General features: G+C 51.4%; 5 protein-coding genes across 5 annotated transcripts; 3 read left to right on the top strand and 2 right to left on the bottom strand.

Moving 5' to 3' along the window:
• Positions 1–1,285: 1,285 nt before the first annotated feature.
• On the top strand, positions 1,286–1,963 carry N7457_002141 (uncharacterized protein; the record flags this gene model as incomplete). The annotated part of the gene is made up of 2 exons (XM_057173187.1): positions 1,286–1,309; positions 1,367–1,963. 2 exons carry the CDS (start codon positions 1,286–1,288, stop codon positions 1,961–1,963), a joined length of 621 nt encoding a protein of 206 aa, XP_057033338.1.
• A 3,326-nt stretch (positions 1,964–5,289) lies between these two features.
• Positions 5,290–6,057, top strand: N7457_002140 (uncharacterized protein; the record flags this gene model as incomplete). Its single annotated transcript, XM_057173186.1, has 1 exon — positions 5,290–6,057. One exon carries the CDS (start codon positions 5,290–5,292, stop codon positions 6,055–6,057), a length of 768 nt encoding a protein of 255 aa, XP_057033337.1.
• Positions 6,058–8,028: 1,971 nt separating this feature from the next.
• N7457_002139 (universal stress protein) lies at positions 8,029–9,547 on the top strand (the record flags this gene model as incomplete). Its single annotated transcript, XM_057173185.1, has 3 exons — positions 8,029–8,345; positions 8,399–8,789; positions 8,840–9,547. The coding sequence occupies 3 exons, from the start codon at positions 8,029–8,031 to the stop codon at positions 9,545–9,547; spliced, it is 1,416 nt and encodes a 471-aa protein (XP_057033336.1).
• Positions 9,548–10,789: 1,242 nt separating this feature from the next.
• Positions 10,790–15,656, bottom strand: N7457_002138 (putative eukaryotic translation initiation factor subunit eIF-4F; the record flags this gene model as incomplete). The annotated part of the gene is made up of 6 exons (XM_057173184.1): positions 10,790–10,940; positions 11,001–11,383; positions 11,441–11,524; positions 11,583–11,903; positions 11,968–14,859; positions 15,018–15,656. 6 exons carry the CDS (start codon positions 15,654–15,656, stop codon positions 10,790–10,792), a joined length of 4,470 nt encoding a protein of 1,489 aa, XP_057033335.1.
• Positions 15,657–16,827: 1,171 nt separating this feature from the next.
• On the bottom strand, positions 16,828–17,965 carry N7457_002137 (HVA22/TB2/DP1 family protein; the record flags this gene model as incomplete). Its single annotated transcript, XM_057173183.1, has 3 exons — positions 16,828–17,632; positions 17,699–17,848; positions 17,937–17,965. The coding sequence occupies 3 exons, from the start codon at positions 17,963–17,965 to the stop codon at positions 16,828–16,830; spliced, it is 984 nt and encodes a 327-aa protein (XP_057033334.1).
• Between the last annotated feature and the right edge of the window lie 555 nt (positions 17,966–18,520).

Below are 18,520 nucleotides of genomic sequence, written 5' to 3'. Positions count from 1 at the left end.
ATCGGGGGTTCACTGGGGCATATGGAAGCCATTTACATCTATATGACCGGTGATGTTTGTGAAGTCCAATGTGATCACTACCTGCGAGGCATGACCCCGTTCCCCTCTCTGTGTTATGAAGCGACAGCCTGGATTACCAAAGGATTGTTCCAGTCGCTGGTGGACATTTGATACCCGCACTCATCGATGTTCATTCTTCAATGAGCGGACTATTTCCTATTCTCAACAGGTAATCCCCAACAAGTGTTCGTCAGACATGATCCCTTCCATGTGTGAAGACTATAACTGACTATTTGAACCACTGCGGCACAGAACTACTGCTCTACATGACCGCTTCCCACTTCGGGTGCAGTTTCAGATCCCTTTCAGTATGGATATAGGGATTTACTCTAGTCAAACCACCTCTCAATGCTTTGCTTATCAACTGAAGTAGTATCAAACGGCGTATATAATGATTGTAAGCCTAATTATTAGAAGACCCGTAAGGAAACATTCTCAGCTCGTAACTGCCAGGCTATTCTAATATATTGGTGTTAGAGATATGGTATCCTGTACTACCACCCAAGTCAGAATGTACGCCTTAGTTTTATTTTAATATATCGTGAGATTTTGACTTACTCGGTATTTCAACACGCGCTGAGGGGCTGATCCTGTTTGATTATATATTTCTATACCGTTTAGGAAATTGGAAGAATGTGTGCATTGTATTCATGTCTTTAAAACGAACTGTACAGTCTGCGTCATAACTATTAGAAATCATCATATGTATCGTTGTTATGTTTTCCATGCAGTTTGTGTTTGTGGTTGACTTATCACAATGCTGCAAATATTAGGCCGTTGTCCCAATTTTCCATGCAGACAGAAGTTCTAGAAATATTCCTTCCTTTTAACTGTCCATAAGAGTGATCTGATACCCCTTGTTTACTGATGAGACTAGCTCTTTACAAATTCGAATGAATCGAAGTGGGTGGTCGCTGCTCTCGAACTATACGCCGGGGTGGTCCGTGCGCATGTAGTTGTATAGCATCAAGTATGGAGCCCGAAAACCGGATATGAATTAGCAGATAGCCCGTTTCTGTTTGTAAAGCTTGTCAACAAGTGAAAGCCTTCATAGCACCAGCATAGCTACCTTGCATAGACAGTAAATCAAAATGGTGTTCAGATGATACCGTGAAACGGCAGTCAATTGGACTCCCCCAGCTCCTGCCCAAGAGTCCGATCAGACAAACCCCCAAATCAACAGTTCCATCTCACAAGCTCACACAGTTTGTTGTGCACAAACAAGATGTCATCTGCGGTGAATAGCCCGGTAAGTATTCCAACCTCGAAAGCCCAACCCCAATCGTCTAACAGTATACAACCATAGACCAGCGACGCACCCCTCGACTACGCGGCCTCCCGCGAGTCAACCCCCAAAAGCCCTCCCGCCGATACCTACCAAATCTTCCTAGCGCTGCATCACCGCGGCGAGCTATCCCTCGGCAACGAGCGACGACGCCTCGGCTTCGCCGCCTACCACTGGGCCATCCTAGTCTCAGACACGGCAACCAACCGGTTCCACGCCTTCGACGTGACCGACGGCTCCTCGCCCGACCCGCTAGTCCGTCGCGATCTCAACCCCGACTTCCAATGGACATACCGAGTCAAGAGCGACGTCCACCCGGACTCGTGCGAGTCGCTGCTGATCAGAATGGCGATTGGCGAAGTCAAGGACGGTCTTGGGCCTGAGACTATCAAGATCCTGCTTCAATCTGTCCAGTTGCCTATTAAGGGTGCGTTGCCTCCGCAGAACTGCGTGACCTGGATCCGGGGTGTGCTTCATAAGCTGCGTTTCCATGGTTATGCCCGCAAGCTCTACGATGTGGAGACGGTCATTGCGCGTGCGCTTGCTTATGCGGATCTTCGGATGGCGGATCCGGATCATTCTGTGAGGATTCTTGATTGTCTGGGGAATGAGCTGTGAGTGGCTTTGGATGTGAGGATATGGGGGGATTGAGTTATGAGGAGTTTGTGTGAGAGAATATGGGGGGATGGAGTACTGGGAGTTTCTGGTGTTGGGCGTACACAGGCGTACACATCCATGGATGACTATTGAATGTTTGCTAATTCAGATCTGCGTTAGTAATAACGAGGAACCTTTCTTCTCTTCAATTTGGAGTTATAATGGCCTGGGTTTAGTCGGGATTGCAGTGTTAACTGATCTGATACGGACTGATCACACTACCACGTGGCTTGGGATATATTATATGCAGCTAATCTTCAGGAAACAGACTACGGAGTACTCCGTAGAAATGGCCCAAATAGGTTATTTGGTCCTGAGGCATTTGTTTTCCGTGTCGTCTCCACTCTCAAAGAGATTTATATTGCTCTACTGGACACTACGTGGTATTAATTTGCGTATACTCCGTACTACGTAGTTATCTATGAGATGCCTAATACACGGATACTCCGTACTCCGCCGTAAATCGCAAGTTTGTAGCGATCGGTTGCAATTCCACATGTTCTCAATCAAAGTTTGCGGACATGTGCGGAGGACAAAACTCCATAAGTCCTTTTCTAGCGGTCCAGTAACAAACGCCAAGTGAGGGAAATGGAACACATAGTACAACATACAATCAACATGGGCAAAAAGTACCTGATTGAGATCCCTGTGAGTCACGAGGCATCTAAAAATCCCGGGCGACTTCATCCGACCAGCCCCATTGTGCCGCCTTACCCAGAAGCAGCCCGCACCTACCCTCTAGTGATCAAATCACCGTCTTCGGAGTCCCGAGATCGAGTCACATTGCCTGAGGTTTGTGCATGTGTCGATCATCCGAGAGAGATAGTCTTGGACCGCATCAACAACACATGTGCTGATGTGCACAAAGCAATTGGATGGGATATGTGCATATCACATCCAGACCAGAGTGCATTATTGTGGGTCGGGAGACGGAACTCGGACACGGAGGTTGATGTTTGCCGGATAGGGTTACTGCCGACTGTCGGAGCGTCGGACTTTCTGTTTTTCAGGGTTCCCAAAGAGGAAAGAATGGTTCGACTTATCCATGGGTTATGCTGATTACTGATCTATGTACACATATTGCACAATTCATGCACTGGTCATCTATTCTCAGCCTCACACCGTGGGCTTCTCAATCGTTCACATCATCACCCCCGATCAGGAAAAATAACATTACCCAGTTAGGCAATTCTGGATGAACAATCCTATTCACTCCACCTCCGGACTCCAGAAGAACCCCTATCGCCCAACGGTAACAAATAAAGTGGCCGAACCCAATGTCCTTGATGTCATCGATGTCCAAGTGGATCCATCGGAAAATTTTTGGGGCAGGTAAACTTGACCTAGCTATGGCATGGTTGCCCGATTACTTTACATTGTCCCCACTTTGATATCAAATGTTCTGGACTGTGGCGGCATCTCGACCTATCGGTTGACCTCATCATTTCCTACTTGGGGCATTATCGTTCTAACGCACGGCGTACTCCGTCGTGAATAAGCAGTGAATAAGCATTTGACCATGGGAAACCGAAGAAGCTCACTTGGAACACCGTGGATGACGAGCAAATTTAAACGGTTCGACCAGAAGCCCTGATTGAGACAAATTCCGTATCCATAGGGCTGGGAGGAAGGACTAAGTGGAGATTTGAGGGTTTCGAAAAAGGAAAACCCTGCGAACCATTTCCAAGCCACACGAGGGGCTTTTCGGTGATATCCGCGTCTTACCTAAGCCGTCATCTCCCTGGAAATTTCCCAGATCTCCCCAAGTGCCTGGTCTGACATCTCTCGCAAGCTGGGGTTTGGTGTGACGTACGCCAAACACGCTATCAGGTACATGAGAGGTCCAGGTATGCTGCCAGCAAGGACCTCCAACTTGGCTGTTGAAACCGGAAGCATGTACATTCCACAAGTGAAACGCAACGGGGTCATCAGCGCTTCTAATTGGCCCCCACACGGAATGTACTCTTTCAAGCGACACTGCGCCCTGCAAGGAGGATCGCAAATGAAGGTCTACAGGCCACGCCGTACGTAGTAGAACTGCGCGATGAGCAAATGGTTCGCTTGTGACGGGGGCTTGGAATTATGTTGCCTCATGGCCTCCCGAGGATCGGTGCTTGCCAATAGTTATGGCTAGGCGTTTTCCATGACACAGCCCTCTGCATGGACTTGATCTCGGAAATCCTGGGGAATGCTAGTCAGCAGGATGCTCATCATGCCAAGGCGAGGCGGCTGGTCGTATTCGTCTACGGATTACGGAGTACGGAGCACGGAGTACGGAACACAGGCGAGGGGTAGTCCAAGTGTTGCATATTATTACGCAGCTACCTAACAGGCCTCCGACAGCGGCTTGGCTTGAGCCTCCGCTGACATGCCAGCTCACCAAGATCTGGATTACACGTAGATCCGACAGGCTCTTTGTAATTGTCAGGCCAATGCTCCCAAGGTTGGAGGATAGGTGCTTTTGATTGGCAATCCGATTAGAAATCGGGGGGTCGATCTTGGTGAGAGAACCTTATCCGTCATGAGTCCAGGGACGCTGGAGCTGAAAGAGGCAATAATGGAGTTAAGGGCAGTCGGCAACAAGTGCGACCGACTCTCCGCTTCGGTTTTTATCCTCCGACGCGGACCACGGCACGGTCGATTGGTCATCCGTGACTCACACACTGTATACAGCAGCCAGCATACAGCATACAGCATGGAGCGTATAGCAATTAGAATAATTACGCGTACACGGAGTACCTTCAACGCGGTATTTTGCGAACATGTAGCGGTGAGATTAGGAAAGTAGAGCATCAAACTGGATGAGTCTCGGCGATTCTCCATTTATTTCCGGTGGAGCTCAAATCATCCGTAAAATCCGCTTCGGGGCGATCGGACTAAAAAGAAAAAGAAAAGAAAAAAAGAAAAGAAAGCCAAAAAAGATAAAAAAAGAAAAAAGAAAAAAGAAAATCCAAAGAGGAAAAATGAAGGGAATAAAAAAGAAGAAAAAGAAAAAAGAAAAAAGATGCCTGGTCACATTAAATAAACCTCGTCGCGCTGAGTTCTGGTCGGATATTCTACGATCTACTTCAATATCTGCGTTACACTATCGATCTTCCCCCGAAAAAAAAAATTGAGACTTGATCTATCATCTTCATCTTTGCGATCAGAAGTACGAAGTACACTGTTATCCCTTGGCCCTTGAGATCACACCGCCCCCGCGAACGATCCACTGTGACTGGATGACGCCTAATTGAGTCACCACCAAGAGTCATACCCAAATCCTCAAAAAGGTCTTCTAGCCCGCCATGGACTCTTCCTCCATTACCTCCAAATCTTCCCCCTACTTCGACTCCCTCGTCCGTCGTCGCCAACAAAAGAAAATGAGCATCACCCAAACATACTATCTCGCCCACACTGCCCGGAAGAAGCTTACCCGGGAAGCTTCCCGGGCAGATCACGATCTGCGCCTACTCGTCGGTCATGCCAACCTCCTCGATTCACTGATGTTCGACCTCGCCGACGCCGAGCGTGAACAAGAACGCTGGTTCAACCAGTCTGTCAACGGAGCTACCAAGTCGTCTTCTTCCCGCCAACACATCCAATGGGCTTCGACCGTGGTCGAAGAGCCTGAGGATGACTGGGATCCAGAGGATGCCTCCGACCTGGACTCCGAACTCAGCGACAGCGATGACTCCGACTTCGACGAGTCCGAATTCCTTGTCAACACTCCAGTTCGCCACCGTGCTCCATCCCCAGTGGCTCCCTACCATGAGGACCTACTGGAAGAGGATGATGGCGATGACACCGATTCGGACTTTGAATACGACGAGGAAGATCTGGGCGATCTGAGCTTGACTCGCTCGCCATCACGCCAATCCCCGCCCGAGCTTCTCGCGGACTCTGATGGTGAATCGGAGGATGAAGTGACGCCGCCATCGCCGCCCCAGCCTGCGCTGGAGACCTTCGACGAGAAAGAGCCCACCACTACAGCCATTGCATTGGCTGATCAACCCCATCTCTTTGAGCAAGGGTACTATGGTGCACAAGAGCAGAGTATCATCGAGGCTTATTGATTAAGCTCGACCTACACGCCCCTTATTACGATTCCAACCCTCCTCTCTGCCTTGTGTACCATCATCCAGCGATACAAACTGTGATACCCCCGATGCTTGTTTATGATTTTGACCCCGTGTTTCTTGAGCGAAGCGTATATTTACACATCTCTCATCTTCTATTTTGGCGTTTGATCCTGGGATCACATTTTGGATATTTTTCATTTCACCCTGTCTTCAAATTTTTTTTTTATTTACATACCCCTCTCATCTCTGGCTATCTGTGATAGCGGCCCAACAGCTCTCCCTATGAAAGGTCGAGACTGTGCATTGGACGGGGGAAGAGACATTCCAATCCCGACTGGAAAGATGTACATAGACTCTCAACGTGTGTTGGAATTCCCCGAATCCAATAAAAACCTATATTCTGAACTACTCCATGTATACGTGCTCCGTACGAAGCACAGCACAGTAAAAACCGGCAGAATCCTATCTCCCAACTCCCCACTTCCAACGCATGTGACCCGTCGATCGGCGCCCCGAGCCCGCCAACTGGAACTTCAACCAGCACGCAATTGTTCACCGCCGGATAAGGAAGATAGATCAGAGAGATTCTCGCGATCATCGCGGTTAGCCCGGCATAGCACGCTACTGATGCTTTCCTGAAGGGGTCAACTAGTTTAATCTGTTGGGTGATCGGGCACTGCGAAGTGGGTTATAGAAGGGGAATTTTCCCTCTCTTTCGCTTCTTTCTTTCCTTCGGCCCAAGCTCATGAGGGAAACGTATTGGGCTAGTGAGTGAAAATCTTTTCTAGCTAAAGGGGGGGCTGGGGGCGAAATATTTTCGACTTTGCTTCTCGATGCGATGCTGGGGATGATTATTGGTTACTATTGGCGTTTCATGTTTAGGCTTCTCTTTCGCTTGGTTTCTAGACTCCCCCGTTTATCTGACAGATTGGTTCGGGCCCTGTGAGGTTCGGTTTTGCATGGATTCTACCCTGCGTTCTAGGCTTGGTGGGTCTTTTTCATTTATTTGTTTTTTTCCCTTCGTGGCTTGCTGTTCTACTGTTTGGCTTGTGGCTGAGACGTCGGTGAAGGATTGCCGATTTTTTATTTTGACTGCTTGGATATGCTATCGGTTCTAGACTACTTATCTTGCAGGTGGTGGATGGTGTACTCCATACCTACGGAGTACCTAATCTGTCAGACTCCGTTCAATTGCAGGATTGAGTTCATGTTTTTATCTTGTACGCGTCGCCCTTGATCAACCCTGTTTTTTTTTTTTTCGAGGCAAAATCATACGCATGTCATTGAAGTCTAGACTTTTGGACATTGCATTGTTATGATAGAAGCATCTGGCTTAGAAGTACGGAGTAGATACATTGATCATAGTTATGTCCTGCAAGCTCTCAATTGCCCAATTGTACTCCGTAGAGATCTCTGGCGGTGTGTTGTATACTCCGTACAACAGTTCCTAATGAAAGGGGTGGAGTGTGCCATGTGACATTGAGCTCAGCCACAATATAATGTGGAAAATTTATGCATTTTGACACCCTTTCCCTATCAAGACACGAACGAAGCTCCATAATCGACGGAATGGATGGGTTCCGGACGGATTAGGGCTGTGTCCATCAGTGGACCGGACCGACGTCGGCCCGGGAACAGCCATGACATAAGCGGATTAAGCTCCCTATCGATAAGCGGCCACCGCCTTAGCTCAACGGCCCTGACCCCTCGATGCATCCGTCATGCTCCCAGCTGAAGCAGGATGACTCGTGACCAATAACTTCCCGATCTTCCATTGAGTCTCTCCCAAAACATGATATCAAATCCTCACTTGGTCCTGTGGAACCCTGAACAATCCCATGGCCGCTGAGACACGCTACTAGCTATCATCATTTACAATCATCCTGGAAACACTAGCAGAATCAGTTCATACCCCTGTTCATTTTGCATATTTTGGATAGTCCGCCCCCAAAGTGATAACTTGAGATGTCTGCGGCGAACTCCCCTAGGCGCTCCTTTGAGGCTGACGAACGACCCGAATCCTGTGATCATACGATCTCACCTGCGGGGTCCGGCCACGCCCGCAGCCTGTCCGCCGACGTGAAGCCTACAGACCCAAGTCCACAGCGGAGATCGATCCAGTTTAGTGTCGGGCCTGCCGAGACTCAGCTACCGACTCGCTCGTTGAGCTTCAAGGACAAGAGACTATCGTATGGGGATACCCCGACGAGGGACATCGAGGAGAAAGAAAGGGAACACAAACATGTTCAATCGAGCCGAGGACCATCTCCCCCGCCCCCGAAGTGCGCTATGCCCAAAGAATATTTCTGACATGTCATATACTAATATATTGCAGGACTTACGAGCGGGGTGTCTCTTTCGACACCTTTGATAATTTCGATGCGACCGACTTCTCCCTCACATTGAACTACAAACACAAAGGATACCAGTGCACGCGTCGTAGTAGGACGTTTTTGTGCGGAACTGACCAGAACGATTACTCCGAGTTTGCTCTCGAATGGCTCATTGATGAGCTGGTGGATGATGGCGACGAGATCGTCTGTCTTCGAGCGGTGGAGAAAGATTCGCGCATAGCCAGCGATACGGGCATTGAAGAAAGAAAATACCGCTTGGAGGCCGAGAAGCTATTCGAGCAGGTGATTCAAAAGAACAGTCAGGATGAGAAGGCTATCAGCTTAGTTCTGGAACTTGCCGTGGGCAAGGTGGAGAGCATCATCCAACGCATGGTAAGTCTTCCGATGAGGTTCCTCATCTCTCTCAGCCTAACATACTCTAGATTCGCATATACGAGCCTGCCATGCTTGTCGTCGGCACACGAGGGCGCAACATGAAAGGAGTACACAGTCTACTCCCAGGATCTGTTTCCAAATACTGCCTCCAGCAATCACCCATTCCGGTCATCGTTGTGCGGCCATCGCCAAAGCGTGAAAAGAAAAAGAAAAAGCGCCGCGCAGACCCCTCACGGCGCAGCTACAACCATATTCTGGAACTGAGCGAGCAACGCGGCAGTCAGATATTCGGCGCCAGCTCCAGCAACGACAGCAGCACTTCGAAACTGCCTGACGAGGAGGCTGCAGTGGCCGAGGCACTCGGTCTCCCTGCTTCATACTCGAATGCGAACTCGCGCAGTTCCTTGTCGGTCTCGGACCGCAGTAGCATCAGCCATGATGATTCCGACACACTTTGTTCGGCTCGTTACTCTCTGGATGCGGTGCTCATGAATGATCCCATTATCCGAAGCCCGGCGGATAGCTCTCAAGAGAGCATCATTACCGGTGACGGCGCCCAGCCATCCCCTTCACTAGATGGAGCCGCAGAATCCCCTTCCCCACCTGCTGAAATCGACTCTTCAGCTTCCGACTCGTCTTCAACCACAGAGGCCGAAAATCCCGACGAGATCAATATCTCCGGCTCAATCAAACCCGTATCCATCCCGATGATCGAAGTCTCCGGCGACAATGAAAACAACACGAAGGTGTCCTGAACACACGGCCTGGCTTACCTCGCTACAGCCTTCCATGTCTGTCCATCCCCTTGGTCTTGGTTCCAGTGTTGCCCCACTACATGCTTTTGCGGATATTCACGATGCATACGAATCACCTGATTTTTATAGTTCATAGCCTCATGCTGCTTTTCTGGCTTCACCGCGCAAAGAAGTCATGAACCAGGTCGGTTCGCTTCGAGACTGATAGTTATACCCAGCCCAATACCCTTGCTATTATTGTCTGTCTTCTGGCGTCGCTACATGTTTCATTTATCCCAAGGGTATTGCTCTCCCCTCTTGTATCTGCAGTGCGAACTTGACGAATTTATACCTAGCCTTTTGAAGGATAGACATTACATCGTTACAAATGTGTAGATCTATTCGTAACTCTGGCTTAGATGGATTCAGGACATATCAGTTGCATCTAATAGTTCCACTATATAATGGTCTACGCTAGATTCCTGGTGTCTCGCAACTTTACGGGTTCATACAACCCCCGACTGCACCTTCATGCTGAAGGTTTACATACAACCAACAGCAGACGGTCCTGGCATTAATATAGACGAAACGTTCAATTGCATTATAGTTGAGAAGTGCTGCGGGTATTCAGAACACAAAAGCAAGAAAAAAGAAAGAAAAAAGAAAAAACCAGACTATGCAACGAGGAACAGATGAAAACGAGTAACGAGCAACCACCCACAACTATGATCAATCTCCTTTCCCCTAAGTTTCGAAATTCCCGAACTCCGCTTCACAGTCAAATAATCCTCCCTACTACCTAGAATGTGTACATGTGAATGGGAAAAAAAGACAAATGTGATTTGGAGCAAAGTTCCCATTTTGCAGCGAGTTCCTACTTTCGAAAAGCCGGGGGTTCATACCATATCCAGTCAGTCATAAGAAAGGGGGAATAGAAGGGGAGGAGGAAAAAAAGGAAGACAAGAATTGAAAAGATGTCAAGATTGTACACTATGAAGAAGAGTTCTCTTTTTGTTTTCGATTCAAAAAAAAAAAGAGAGAATAACGTGATAAGATGAGTCTCAGGGGGAAAAAGCCGACCAGTCGGAAAATGCAAAGCGAAGAAACTGAGACTCTCGTTAAAAAACAAAGACGCGAAAGGGGGATTTCTTTTTTTCCCAGGGGAAAGAAGGGAAGAACAATGGAAAATGACGAAAATGAAGAAATCTTTTTGTGAACCAAGAAAATGGAAAGCGTTGATCATTAACTCCTAAGTGTGTCTTTCTATGCTGCGGACTCGCCGTCCTTGACAGACGGGGTTTGGGAGGGACGACGCTCCGCTGCCGCGGGCTGCGACTTGGTGAGCATCGGGGAAGTGGGGTTTGATGGAGGCGAGGTTGCCATGTTATCCCGATCTTCAAGAGCAGCAAGGGCGCTAGAAAGAGAGTGTCAGTATTTGGAGATTTCCCGGAGTTAGTGTGTTAGGAGCACGTACCTGAAAGCATTCATAGATGAAGCGGCTTCCTTATCTTCCTTCTTGCCACCGGGGGGAGTGCCATTGCGGCTGCTGGCAGCGCTGTCGTCACTGCCACGGACCAGGTTACCACCGGGTCCGAGGTTCTTGCGGCCGCTGTTGGTGCGCGAACCGAGAAGGCTGGAGGGACCGAATGACATGGGCTGGTTGGTGTTGCGAGTCGCGCGAAGGCGGCGGAGATCATCACTGCCAACCTTGCTAGAGGCGTAGTCAGGGGGAGGAGCCTGGTTTCCGTATCCGAAGCCGCGGGCGTCACCGCGACCCATGGGGATGCGGCCACCGCCTCCGCGGTTGTTGGTCTGGCGTTGGCGCTCAGCCTCGGCGGCTTGTGCGGCACGGGCAGCCTGTTTTGAGGATCAGTGATATGATACAGTTAATCTCGGTGGTGAATGACTACTTACAGCCTCGCGAATCTCAACAATGGTCTGGGGACCCTTATCAGCGTCCTTGGAGGCCCAGCGTGCGGAGCGAAGATCAACAATATCCTGTATATCGTGTTAGTTTGTCACACTTTGCAAGATGAAGGTCCAGGCAGAGACTTACCAGAAGCATGAATCGGAGACGGCTGGGCAGGCCAGGGATCTCAATCATGAGGTGGATACGTGCGAAGTAGGCATCCATCATAGCAGGGCCCTTCTCGGAGGCATCGAGGCTGGCACCAATGGTGCGCAGCAGACTGGTCAGACTCTCAACCTCGGCTTCATCGGGAATACCCTCGTAATCCACAAGCTTCTTGACACACTCGTGCATGATACGCTCAGTAAGCATGCCAAGCTTGTACAGTTCACCAATGAACTTGACGAGACCGAGACCACGACGCTTAGCGGCAGCCGCGATGTAATATTCATCAGACATCATGGCAATCTAATATCGATGGTTAGTACACAGATAACAAAAGAGGACCATGTGGAGATGTAGAGATCCATACCTCTTCAGTAGTGCCCTCGGGCTTTTCAGGCAGGTTAAGCTTCCAGCCACGCTCGAACTCTTCTTGACAACGGTTAAGCAAGTACTTGCGGAACAAGCTTCCACCAGCAACAACGTTGCCGGATCGGTCACGAATGTTCTCATCCTTGATCTCTGCGCTCATGCTCTCCAACATGCTCTTACAGAACTTGGCGTACATGGGAGCCCAGTGAGCCTCGTCAGTAGCCTTCTCGAAAGTGAGCTGAATGACCTGGCGCAGAGTACGACCGTCGCTCTCGTCCTTAGACTGGGAGACAATCTCGAGGATCTGACCAGAGATACGGTCGAACTTCTCCGGAGTCATCTTGTTGAGAGCAGCCTTGACCTTGCGCTGCACGACATCCGGTGCCATGTAGCCAGTGTCACCACCAGGAGCAGGTCCAGCGGCGGCTTGTCCAACACTGCGAGGCTTCCAACCACTTGCGGTGGTTTGAATTGCCTTGAGCTCCATACCAGCGGTAAGGGGCATCGACTTGTTCTGTGCCTCGTCCTGTCGGCCACCGTGCTTCTTGTTCTGGCGGCTGTCGGTGCGAGGACCCTTGCTAGAGTTGCCACGAGCGGAAACACCAGCAGAGTTCTGGCGAATGTTACCAATAGGACCCATACCACCAGGGCCGCCTCGTCCGAATCCGAAGCCGGATGCGGTACGGTTGCCCATCTGTCCGCTACCCATAGGTGGCATTTGACCGGGACGGCTAGTTGCGAAGTTGCCCATGGCAGTAGGGAAGTTACTCATAGCGCCGCCACGGGAACCGCGGCCACCCATGCTGGGAGTGCGGGCTGACTGAGGACGGGAAGAGTCGTTGGCATCGCCAACTGTGTCGCGGAGACGAAGGTCCCAATCCACGGAGATCTTGTCCTTGAAGATGGCCTGGAATTGAAGCAGGAAGTCCCGGTCGTAGTGGAACTTACGGCCTTCGGGTGCAGCGGCGTTCAGAGCAGCGCTGGGAGGATTGATGGATGATGGGTATGTGATCTTGCTAAGATCCTTGAGGAACTTGGCATTTTGCAGAGACTTCATGCCGGGAGTAGGCTGCAGGGGCTCAGCGGGCTTGGGGGTATCAATCTTGAGGCCAGCGGGCTTCTTGGGCACAGCACTGAGGGGCTTGGCTGGAGGTCCCATGTCTGATGAAACAGGAGTGGCAGCACCGCTATCGCCAGGAGTGGAAGTCTGAGTAGCACTGAATCCACCCTTCTTGAGTGAGGCAAACAAATCCTTGTTCTCTTCCGGTCCGGTCTCGCCTTGGGCACGAGCGTTCTCGCGGGCAAGTTCGCGGGCCTCAGCCTCAGCCTCAGCCTTCTTCATGTTAGCCTCGTAGTTCTCAAGCTCTTCACGCTCTTTGCGTTCAGCTTCCTCCTTCTTGGCCTTCTTGGCCTGGTAGTATTTCTCCTCGGCCTCACGCTCCTTGGCTTCAATTTCAGCCATCTCACGCTCAATAGCATCGAAGTCAATCTCGTCTTCTTCGGGAGCAGGGGCAGGAGCAGGGGCAGTCTTGGGCTCTTCAGCGGCGGCGACCTTCTCGGTTTCCTCGACAGGAACATCCTTCTTGGGCTCCTCGACGGGAGCGGCCTTGTCCTTGATGCTCATGTCCTCGATGGCAGCCCGGGCAGACTCGGTGTCATCCTTCTTGGCATCGGTGGACTCAGCTTCCGCGGCCTTGCGAGCGGCCTCATCAGCGAGACGCTGCTTCTGCTCAGCCTCATCCTGCTGGATCTTCAAACGAACGGCATCCTTCAGTTCCTGCTTCTTCTCCTCGTCGGTCTTAGCAGCGTTGGCCTTGCTGTCGGTGCGAGTGTGCTCGGCGGCGCTGCCAGTGCGAGGTGGGGGAGTGCCTGTGGGGGGCGGAGTGAACTTCACGGGCGAAGGGGTAGCACGTGCAGGAGAGGCGGGGTTCTTTTCGAAGGTCTTGACTGAGCCACTGTTGGGATCCTTGATGATGATTGGGCTCTTCTTAGCTGAGGGGATGATGAAGTGGGGCTTAGGGGCAGGGCTGTTGGATGGACGGCTGCCAGTGTGGGTGTGACTGGGAGCAGTAGGACCGGTGGGTGCCGGTCCTTGACCGAGGCTCGAACCTGGACGATCAGTAGAGACCTGGGAGGGGGTACGCGAGAGGGGGGCCGCCTGAGGCATAGGGGCAGGGTATTGCTGTCCCATGAACTGAGGATTGTAGGGCATGCCAGCGGCGCGAGGCTGGGGGGATGGCGGGGTCATGAAGTATGCGCCATTCTGGTAGTAAGTGCCGTAGTTGGGATCGTAGCCGCCGGGATAAGACTGTTGATTTTTCACTATTGTCAGAATTTGTTCAAATTGGCCGCTTTCGGGCGCAAGGTCCACGGAACACTCAGGAGAGTATGTAGGTTTCTCCTTGCGCCTCCAATTGCTGTTGAGGTTCCTTGGAGTACCACGTCGGGGATCATTCCGGGAAGAACGGGAAGGGGGAGATCTCACAGCTTGAGGGCCCATGTGTTGGCCGTAGCCATAGGGCTGCGGGGGCATTTGGGGGTGTGCCATCGGGACCGGGTTCATCTGAGGAGTGGTCGGGTTGACGTTGGCCAGAGCAGGGCTGCGGTTGGCCTGGTGAGGCGAGTTCGGGTAAGGAGCCAACGGACGGCCTTGGTTGGGACCGTGGAATTGGGGACCCATGTTAGGACCGGCTCGTGGTTGGTTGGGAGTCTGACGGAAACCGGGGTTAGGAGAGTAGGGGATCTGCTGTCCCTGGTAGCCGGACTGGGAGTATCCACGACCGCGGCCACCCTGGGGAGGGTAGCCCGAGCGTCCGCTGCCCATGTGGTCGCTGTGGGTGGACTGGGAAGACTCGCGACGCAAGTGTTGAGCACCGTGTGCAGCAGAGGCCTGTGAAATCGAGCACAATCATGTGTAAGCAAAACCAGTCCAAGTCCAAGTCTATGGGGTGGGCGAAATGTCCCAAGTCGCGCACACATGCACCACGCTTGGTGTACAATTCTGCCCCAGGGTATCATTTAGAAGGTAAAAGATCAAAGAAAACTTACGTTAGCATCACCAGACTCTCCGAAGCTACCGAAGTTCGGCACATTTCCTTGCGCCTGGTAGGTCGATGGGGGTGGACGACCGCCGCTGGAAGCGGGCTGGGGAATAGGCGAAGGGGAGGTCTGAGGGGACGTCACACGCGGGTTGGGCGAAGGGGCACCGAGTCCAGCCTGCGCCTGGGTCGAGGCAGGCACAGCGGGAGCACCCATGTTGGGAGAGCTCTGCTGGAATCCGAACTGCAGACTGTTGGGCCGACTGGCTGGGCCGCCGCCGTTGGGCATATAGCCGGAGGTGCCGCTGGAGGTGATGGTCACAGAGGGCTTGCGAGAGTGATCGGAGGAAGCAGCTGGAGCGGTTGGGGCTCCATTGACAATGGTCACGCCCGAAGAGGCAGACTGTTGGGGTTGCATGGGTTTGCCGTTCACAGTAGATACGGAGCTCGACTGCCCATGTTGCGCTGAACCGCCCACGGTGACGGGTGCGGCGGGAGAATCCGTCGCGGACTTTTTAGTTGCGTTGGCGTAGGATATGGTAGGCGCCTGGGTGGCAGCCAGGGGGGTAGAGGTTGCGGGCTGGGTCGAAGCGGCGGGAGTAGCGGTGCTTTGTCCTTGGGTGCCCGACTGAGGAGGGTTCGAGCTCATTAGACAGGTTGGTATCGTCTAAACGCGCGAATAGGGCGATGAGAAGGATGGATGGTCGAGAAAAGGGAGCCGAAGTGATGTCAGTACGCGGAGGCGTGACAAGGCCACATCCAAACCTAACTGCGCAGGTTGTCAAAGGGATGAAAAGCTGGGGAAAAAGGGAAAACGAAGTTTCCAAATGCACAGAAGACCAGGTACGCAACAACAGTAGCGTTTTGGTCGACAGTGCAGATATGTAAAATTGTCAAAGAGGAGGGTGGTGGGAGGAAAATTCAAGTTGTTCGGGAAAAAAAAAATATTCGGGTTTGTGGAAAAATGGGCAGAACAACTGTCCAACTGTCCGACCAACGTACCTCGATTTGGGGTTTTATGATTGGATTCTCTTTGATGAGAGATAATGAAGTTTTACAGAAAGAAAAAAAAAAAAGACAAGTGAGAGTAAATTCGAAATACATAACTATCCGCCACCCATGACATGTGCGTCTCAAAGGAAATCGACCAGGGTCTGTGGCTTACGATAGGCTCCCAAGGACAAGGCAGACAATCCCCAGGGAGTCCAGAGGGCAAGGGGAAGAAAGGTATGACTCTACTTCGTGTTGCTGACTCTGAAGCCGTTTCTTGTTCATCTGGACCTGGGCCACCCTGATGGACCCTCCAAAAGCCCCATTTTCCCCGTTCGCCACTGTGGTCACCCCATACTGGGATGACCATCGACATAGATCACCATCGCCAGTTCGTGATGGCCTGGAATCCAAGGCAAAGAATTCCCATTCGGTCTGCGGCGTGAATCGCGATTTGAGGCCTCCCTTGGATCATTTTCAATAGGGCCTAAGTAATACTCCGTGCACTATATATGTAGGGATATCGAATATCAAATACCCTCCCGTCCTTGCAGTGCATCTGAATATCGCCGCATACGTCTTGGGCTATTTCTCCGATCGGAAGGACTCGGCTTGGGAGTCATACCTTGTCAGTTGCTGCCAGTAAAAGAATTCATTAATTCAATCTCCATTGAGCCAATCAACATAGAAGTCATATGTCTCCTCCCCCTTCTTTCCTTTCCAGTCTCTCTCACCCAGAGCAAAAAGAAAAAAAACAGTGTTCTATTTTGGTTTTGTTTGTCCTACTCTACGGAGTACTCCCTTGCTAACAATGGAACCTCCTCGCGGACTCATCGCTCAGACCCAGTGGCGCGCGACCGCGCTATCTCATTAATGGCCCGCGCGGCAAAGTCGGTGCCAGAGGAGCCCGAGGAATCCTGCTCGTTGCTGAACCAACCAGAGGACCACCCGCCACTGGTCTTTCGCTCCGGGCGACGTCCCAAATCCTCATCGTCAACCACCTCGAAGGAATTCTCGCTCTGATTCTTGCGCAACGGCAAGCCGTAGGCAAGGTCATCGGTCTCGGGCTCGCCTCGAGTGTTGCTCTGCTCTTCCCGTGCTAGAGTCGATCGGAGATGATCCAGCAGCTCTCGCTGCGAGGAAATGAACTGTGCCTTCTCGGTACCAGACATAGACTGCATCTGGCGCTGAAGGAGATTGCCGCTAGCTGACAGCTCTTCTTCGCGTGCTTCCCGAGACTTGCCAGGAGCGGTGACTGAGCCTACGGCGGCACTGAGCACCGAATACCAGTCATTCGTGGTGGCAGAGCCTCCGGATGCCCCGGCGGTGGGGATGTTGAACCGCGATAGCAGCGACTGCGCGTAGGAAGCGGCACCGGGCTGAGGGGGCGTGGCGGGCCGCTGCGGGGGGAGACCCAAGACCTTCACCCGGATCAAATCGATCGCTTGGTAAAAATACTGGAGACCCAACACCTTAGCCCGCTCGTGTGTGCGACCGATCACCTCTTCAATCTCTCGCTCATGGTGTGTCAAGAACGGATCCACATAGTCCTGGTAAAGCAGGCGAGCTCCTTGCGTCTGGGGAAGGACTAGATAAGCCATGAATCCGAGGCGGATCCAGCTGTAGAATGGGAACCTGCATAATTATCGAGTCACGATTAGCTGATAAAACTGGCTATACACGGATAGACTGGCACTGTACCATCCGATGATGAACACCGTCCAGGATTCAGCCAATAAGATGATTGACAGCACCACCCAGTACATCAGCCATGGTGCGAGTTGTGAGGGGTCAGAGGAACGGAGGGCTTTGTAGGAGGCGAAGACGGGGAAGAGAATCGTGAGCACCGAGCTATCGAAGAGACCTGCGTTAGCTTCCTGTCGGACCCGTTCTTTTTGAGAGGCTGGTGGTCTCGAACTGGAGACTTGGGGATACTTACGACATCAAGTCCGCGAAGATTCCAAACATGGTGAAGGCGTAGTGAACTGCAGAGTTCTAAAAGCGACTCGGGTTTTTTTTAGTCTTCAGTCAGCCCCGCTGTCTCGAACAAGTTGGGTCACCAAAAAAAAACTGGGGCTCAGAGAACAGGCAACAAAGACACCGTTCAGGGGTAGGTATAGGGGGGAAGGTTCAAGAAAAAAGAAAACCATCGACAGAAAATCACATCACGATAACGACTCCATTTTGAAGACGTGACCGCCCGCACGTTGCATCCATATCGGTCTTGACGTCACGCGAGAGACTCCATTGTCGGTGGTTCAGAGCTCCCCACGAGGGTGTATTGATGATAATGCCAATATGTCTGTATGGAGTGTTATGCAACATCTATATCTATTTAGAAATATACTCGAAAGAAAACTCATGTCATTGTCTACAACGTATGTAGGTACCCAAGCAAGTCGCTCTCTTGGCTACAATGGCCAAGGCACAAGGTACACGGCGTTACGAGTGGCCCAATCACCCGATGTTTTCCAGGTACTTAATGTCCCGTTGTGCATATGAATGGGCCGTTTCTCTTTTCTC

This window comes from Penicillium paradoxum (assembly GCF_028828445.1).
Source record: "Penicillium paradoxum strain IBT 22861 chromosome Unknown utg000003l_segment0_segment0, whole genome shotgun sequence".
NCBI lineage: Eukaryota > Fungi > Ascomycota > Eurotiomycetes > Eurotiales > Aspergillaceae > Penicillium > Penicillium paradoxum.
Note: the sequence above shows the minus strand (reverse complement) of the source record. Positions and strands in the feature narration are given on the sequence as shown.